The sequence below is a fragment of the Ipomoea triloba genome, chromosome 13 (assembly GCF_003576645.1).
Source record: "Ipomoea triloba cultivar NCNSP0323 chromosome 13, ASM357664v1".
NCBI lineage: Eukaryota > Viridiplantae > Streptophyta > Magnoliopsida > Solanales > Convolvulaceae > Ipomoea > Ipomoea triloba.
In genome coordinates, this window is record NC_044928.1 from 7,837,686 (window position 1) to 7,843,586 (window position 5,901).

The 5,901-nt window shown below is 37.4% G+C and overlaps 1 protein-coding gene across 2 annotated transcripts; it reads right to left on the reverse strand.

Moving 5' to 3' along the window:
* Nucleotides 1–657: 657 nt before the first annotated feature.
* LOC116001604 lies at nt 658–4,577 on the reverse strand. Of its 2 annotated transcripts, XM_031241489.1 has the most exons (4): nt 4,469–4,577; nt 1,864–3,563; nt 1,122–1,466; nt 894–1,017 (listed from the first exon to the last, which is right to left on the reverse strand). In XM_031241489.1, the coding sequence occupies exons 2-4, from the start codon at nt 3,527–3,529 to the stop codon at nt 911–913; spliced, it is 2,118 nt and encodes a 705-aa protein (XP_031097349.1). In that variant the 5' UTR covers nt 3,530–3,563; nt 4,469–4,577; the 3' UTR covers nt 894–910. The 2 variants fall into 2 exon arrangements, with proteins under 2 accessions (XP_031097350.1, XP_031097349.1); XM_031241490.1 differs by lacking the exons at nt 894–1,017; nt 4,469–4,577 and adding an exon at nt 658–885 and having other exon boundaries at nt 1,864–3,529.
* Nucleotides 4,578–5,901: the final 1,324 nt, after the last annotated feature.

Sequence of the window (5,901 nt, forward strand, 5' to 3'; positions counted from 1 at the left end):
ATTAATTATGTTTCATATATTGTTATTAATATTTTATAAAGTTTTAGTGTGTTTTATTTTTTTATCTTTTATAAAGTTTTAGTGCGTTTTATTTTTTGTCTATATCCAACAATATTTATGACTATATTCCTTTTAAGTGATTCAATTTATAATGTGTTTTCTATTTGAATTATCATAATAATGAGATGTGTAATTTATAATGTATTTTTTATTTGAATTATTTTATCAAATTAATTATGTTTCATATATTGTTATTAATATTTTTTATAAAGTTTTAGTGTATTTTATTTGTCTTTTATAAAGTTTTAGTATGGTTTATTTTTTGTCTATATCCAACTATATTTATGACTATATTCCTTTTAAGTGATTCAATTTATAATGTGTTTTCTATTTGAATTATTTTATCAAATTAATTATTTTTCATATTTTGTTATGAGTATTTTTATAAAATTTTGATGTGTTTTTTTCTTCGCTTATATACAACAAATCTATGACTATATTTCCTAAATGTTTTAGGGTTTAAGAAAAATTTTCTCCCCCACCTGACTAAAATTTCTGGATCCGCCACTGCATGTTTCCCCTATATCTTCACATGGAAACAGGATGCTTGGCTCTGATCAGTTACAAGCAACTGTACCTGTCTCTTTGTCATAAAAATAAAAATGAAAATAAAGAAAAAATATCTTTTCTTCAGCTCAAATTGACTGTCATTTAGACCATTTATAACATTAGATTAGATACAAATCCTTCACCTCATATGCATGCATTATATGGGATGCTATGCATCAAACTAGTAGCACCAAGCCGTTTCATAGCTCTCCTAGCAAAAGAATCTATCTTCTTCCACTGCTTCTGGTGATTGTCTCCCCAATGGCCTCAATGTGTCTGAACAAAATTATAAAATGTTTAGTTAAACAATAAGCCAATGGTCAGTTTTCTGTACCTCTTTTTTTTCCCAACATTTAAGACCTGAGGCTAATCCCACTAAACTCATGACCCCTTGAAATATTGGCATATCTGATCCAGGAAAAAGAATGATTATTTGTATATCTGATGCAGGAATCCAAACAATAGTACTCTGCGTTTCTACTCTGCAAAGTATTTCAGAAAATTGTTATTACCTCTGCATTTAAGGGGAAAATTTTCCAACCATGAATCATCCAAGAGAGTGGAAGAAGTGCCAACTTCAGTAGGCCATTCCTCGTTGACATCTACTTCATCAAAATTTATTGGCTTGCATTTCCCACCTCTGCTTCTAACTATTGCCTGTAACCAAAGGTTGCAATGAACAAAAACAAGGTCACTGTATTTCTCGAGCTCCGTTCTGTTGCATCTTTTAGCATGAATTCTTTCAAATGTGCTCCAGTTCCATCTACACCAGTGTAAACTACAAGGCTGACTCAATATCCGTATAGCAGCTCTCTGTAGTGTAGGGATTTCGTACCCATATCCTGCCCACCAGTCACCTGATGACAGATAATGCAGACTATTACAGATTATAATGCTAGAAAGGCAGAAAAGTTCCAATTAGGGGTGAGACCGCTCTTGTGATGGATTAGTTGCAAGAAGAAAGCACATTTTATCCATTTCCTAGACACTGCATGGATATGAATAACTGAAACAAAAAGAAATACTTCAATGTGGTTTGGGTTTTTACTTTTTATCATAAAGCTAATTATGAATTTGAAGGAGAAAGTTTTCAGCCCTTATTCCTCTCTTTTCCAATAGTATAAATCATTGATTTGAAAACACAACTCCTGACCCACTTGCATTAGAAAGAAAAAAATGATAAGACGCTACTTATGAAGTTAAATGTCGTAAGTGTAAAGAGGAGTTGAAAGGATTGAATTAATTAGACTGTACCTGGGGAATTCAATGTCCTCCCCTTTACTGCAAATTCAGTCCCTAGAGCACCCTGCGCATTTATGTATAATGGATGCTCTTTAGTGATTTCTACTTTATCTTTATCCTCAGAAGCCATTTTGATCATGGCTTCTTGGAAGCCATTCCTCATCCTAGAGTCCATCTTAAATCTGGCATTGTAAAATACAGAAGGATTAAGGAATGCTGCAGCTGCATGTAATGGAGAGTGAAGCAGCAAATTCCATCTCCTGTCTATTATATCCCAAAGTGGCGCATAATTGTCTTCAATATCCTTATAAAATGATTTAATGGTCATCTTTGCCCTCTCTATTCCTTCGTATATATAACCCATAGCAGGCATGTCACCATCTACAATCCTCAGGAGTTTAAGTAGTGGTTCAGACACAGCCACGGCTTCATGTGCAGATTTCCAGAATCTCTCCAAAGATAAAAGTAACTTAAAGGCTTGTGCATCAGGGGATCTACTATTAATGGATGACAGCCACTCTGCATGAGAGAACATGTGCCTTAGATTATCCTCTTGAATAACAAGAGCCCTCAAGGAGAGGAAATTAGACACAAATCTCGAAATTTTTGGCCTAATCAGTTCCGTCCCACCTGTAAATTTTCTCATTATGTTAAGAATCCATTCATTACTATATATGTACCTTGTAATTGTTTTTGCTTCTTTGAGGACTGTACTTAGCCACTCAAGCTTGCCAAAATCCTCCAAGATCTTATTGATACAATGGGAAGCACATGGAGACCAGAATATTGACGGGTATTTTTCCATGAGAAGCCTACCCACATAAACATAATCATCCAAACTTTCAGTTATAACTTGGACAACATTTTCAAGACCAACTTCCAAAACAACTGACTCAAGCAGCGCAAATAAGAACTGTGGATCATCCTCATGGCCAGATACATCAATGGACCTAAGAAATAATGTACCTCTAGGGCATGTGACAGAAAGTGCAACAAGTGATTTAGCCATACCATCGGACCAGCATTCACACAAAATAGTGCAGCCCATTTCTTTCCATTCATCTCTAAGTAATTTGTAATGGTCATTTATATCACCCTTCACTCTCTCTAAAAGGCTAGATCTCAACTTCTCGAATGTAGGGGCTCTATAGCCCACTCCACATTCTGTGATGGCATCCACCATTTCTTGGTAGTAAAAGGACTTGGCTGCAGTAAAAGGAACAGAATTGTGGAAGAAAAACTTAGCAATCTTTTTGTCAGCATCATCCTGTTTTTGCCTTTGTACATTATCAATCGCTGGCTGTGGACTTGGAGAATGGTGTGCAAATAACAAAGACGGGCAAGGGCTACCATTCTGTCCACTACATCCAAGGTTGGGGTGAATACCGCCACTAGCTGAAGAGCTACTTTGCTGGCCATTGGCGTCATGGTCTACCTTCTGTTTCTTAGGGTTCTTTTGTTTCTTTGGAGCGTTTAATATGCTCTGAATATGGTCCCTTACCTCATTTGGGACCTCAGTACATGGAACAATATCTTTGTTCCTAATTTGAGCCAGATGAAATTTCATTCTGTAAACCCCTCCACTAAACTCGCGTCTACAATAATTGCATCTAACCTTTTGTCTAGTTGCATCAACAAGAGCACAATGTTCCCAACATGCATCCCTCCCTCTCACCATTACAGTAAACTACTAAAGATTTTTGCTTTCCCCCCTGTAAACAAGTAGCCATGCAACTGAATTACAACTTGTGGAATTCGAAACTATCTCAGACTTACAAACATTATACATTTATTCCAATACTCAAGTATCAAATTTTTAACAAAGAGAGACCATCGTAATAATAACCACAAAACATATCCAAGAGAGTTCACAACGCATACTCACCATTTGGTAGATTACAATTAATTTATAGGTGGAGATTTGGATGACCACTAAATTTACTTGTAGTAAAGTTGTACTGACTTCCTTGGTGTAAAATAACTTCAATACAAATTAACAGGAATGTTCCCACATAGTTAACAATTCTGAAGCAATTTGTTTCAAACACATAATATGTGATTACTTCAAATGTGATGAACATTCACTCTAAGAACGCACAAGTGCACAACATTATGATAATGAATATATTTAGTTCAAACGGAATAAACATTATTGAAACAAAATTTCAGTTAAATTGTCTTGAATGTTTTGTTCAGATGTGATGAGTGTTTGAAGGCACTTTAGGAAAGGTAAGGTCTGATAGCACACACAACCCTCAAAAAGAACACACAACTTTGGATTTCTACATTTGTAATCTTACAAGGTTGCCTCACAACAAGCAGCCATCAATAGCAAATGCAACACTATTAAAAATAAAGAGAGAAAATTGTGGCAAAATTAGCTGATTAGTTTACCATTTCACAAGCAGTGTATGAATGCAAAGTTACAATGATCAATTTTAATTGAATAAATCGATGCTACAGCAGCAGTATGAGATTGAAAACGCTTGAATTAGAAAACTTGCTAAAGAATATATACTTTAGCTACAAAGTGAGCAGGAAAATAACACAAAATTCAGAGCATAGAAACTCGATAAACACGAAACGGTCATGGAGGTTGAGAATGATGAGAGAGTACCTGGCTAAAAGAGGGACCTTGCAGTTGCCGCTGACGGTGGCCGGAGAAAATCGGCGATGGGAATCCGCGGAAATGAAAGACTACGGCGATAAATTCGATGTCCTCGGCCAAATCCTTTCTTCGCGTGGTTTACACGGGATTTTTCGTACTCCTTGTTTTTTTTTTTTTTTTTTTTTTTTTTTTTTTAAATTTCCTTTTAAAGCTTTTTCAATTTTCATAATCCTCTTTTTTTTTTTTTTTTAATCATAAGAAGAGGGTAATATCCAGACTACAACTAAGCAAAATTACAAAGCAACACCACCCCTACACATCGGGGGTTTTCGAAGGACCTTGGTTGGGGCACTGTTCAGCTCAATAAGGTTCGTCGGGCTCCTTAGCGCCATCTTAGCAAGGGCATCGGCGACCTTATTTTGTTCACGGAAAACATGTTTGACTTCTATACACTGAAAACGGACCATATCTGCGCGACAACGCTCAACAATATTATGATAGTATCCTTTCGAATGCTCATTATTCTGCAGCAGATCAACTATGGTTCGGGAGTCACTTTCGAGAATAATGTTGTGAAACCCCAACCAGATTGTTTGTCGCAGACCATGCCAAACTGCCCAAGCTTCGGCCTCATCTGTGGAGCAAACTCCAATTCTGACGACAAAACCTCCCCTCCACTGTCCATCATGATCTCGGATGAATCCACAACAACCTGTGTTTCCGTCCTTTGAGCGGCTACCATCCACATTAAGTTTGACACAACCAATCTGCGGTTTGCTCCAGGAAACGAGATTCTCATTTCCAATCCTCTCAGCCAAACCCGGACTCCTAGCCTTTGAAAAACCTACTCTAACCTCGACCTCCTTTTCTGCAATCCACCGCAATTTATGATCATTCAGCGGGCAACGACCATTAAAGACGCGATCATTGCGCCATTTCCATAGCCACCATAGGCGAATAGCAAATTTCTCGGGCCAGCCGTCCTCAAAACCCATTCGTTTGGTCCCCCGCAGATTGACAGTAAGCCAGTCATCCCAGCATAAGTGTCGAAGTCGAGCAGCCATCTTCGAACTATACGCGCTTCTCCAGATGGAAACAGCTTCATCACAATGTCAGAACAGATGCTTACAGTCCTCTTGTTTACCTGCACAAACCGAGCAAGAAATATCAAACGTAATGTGGCGTCTAGCACGTTCAACATTAGTTAAAATCTTTCCATGTCTAAGAAGCCAAACAAAAGAACATATTCTATGAGGCACTCTCAGCTCCCAAATATTCTTCCAAAGGTCGTGATTTCTCTCCACATGAGGAGGAGCTAAAACCTCGTACGCCGAATGAATCGAGAATTCCCCGTTTGGTGATAAACCCCAAATCACCTCATCTTCGTTGTCATCGTTTCCGGATAGCATAGTACTGCTAAGTTTAAGTTTAACCTCATCCGG

Bases quoted from the DNA above. Each gene is read 5' to 3' on its own strand.
- LOC116001604 (XM_031241489.1), bottom strand. From the start codon at position 3,529: ATGGTGAGAGGGAGGGATGCATGTTGGGAACATTGTGCTCTTGTTGAT. The intron at 1,467-1,863 runs GTACAGTCTAAT...ATCTGTCATCAG, and splicing joins GAGGACATTGAATTCCCCAG to GTGACTGGTGGGCAGGATAT. The intron at 1,018-1,121 runs GTAATAACAATT...TTCCTGGATCAG, and splicing joins TTTTCCCCTTAAATGCAGAG to ATATGCCAATATTTCAAGGG.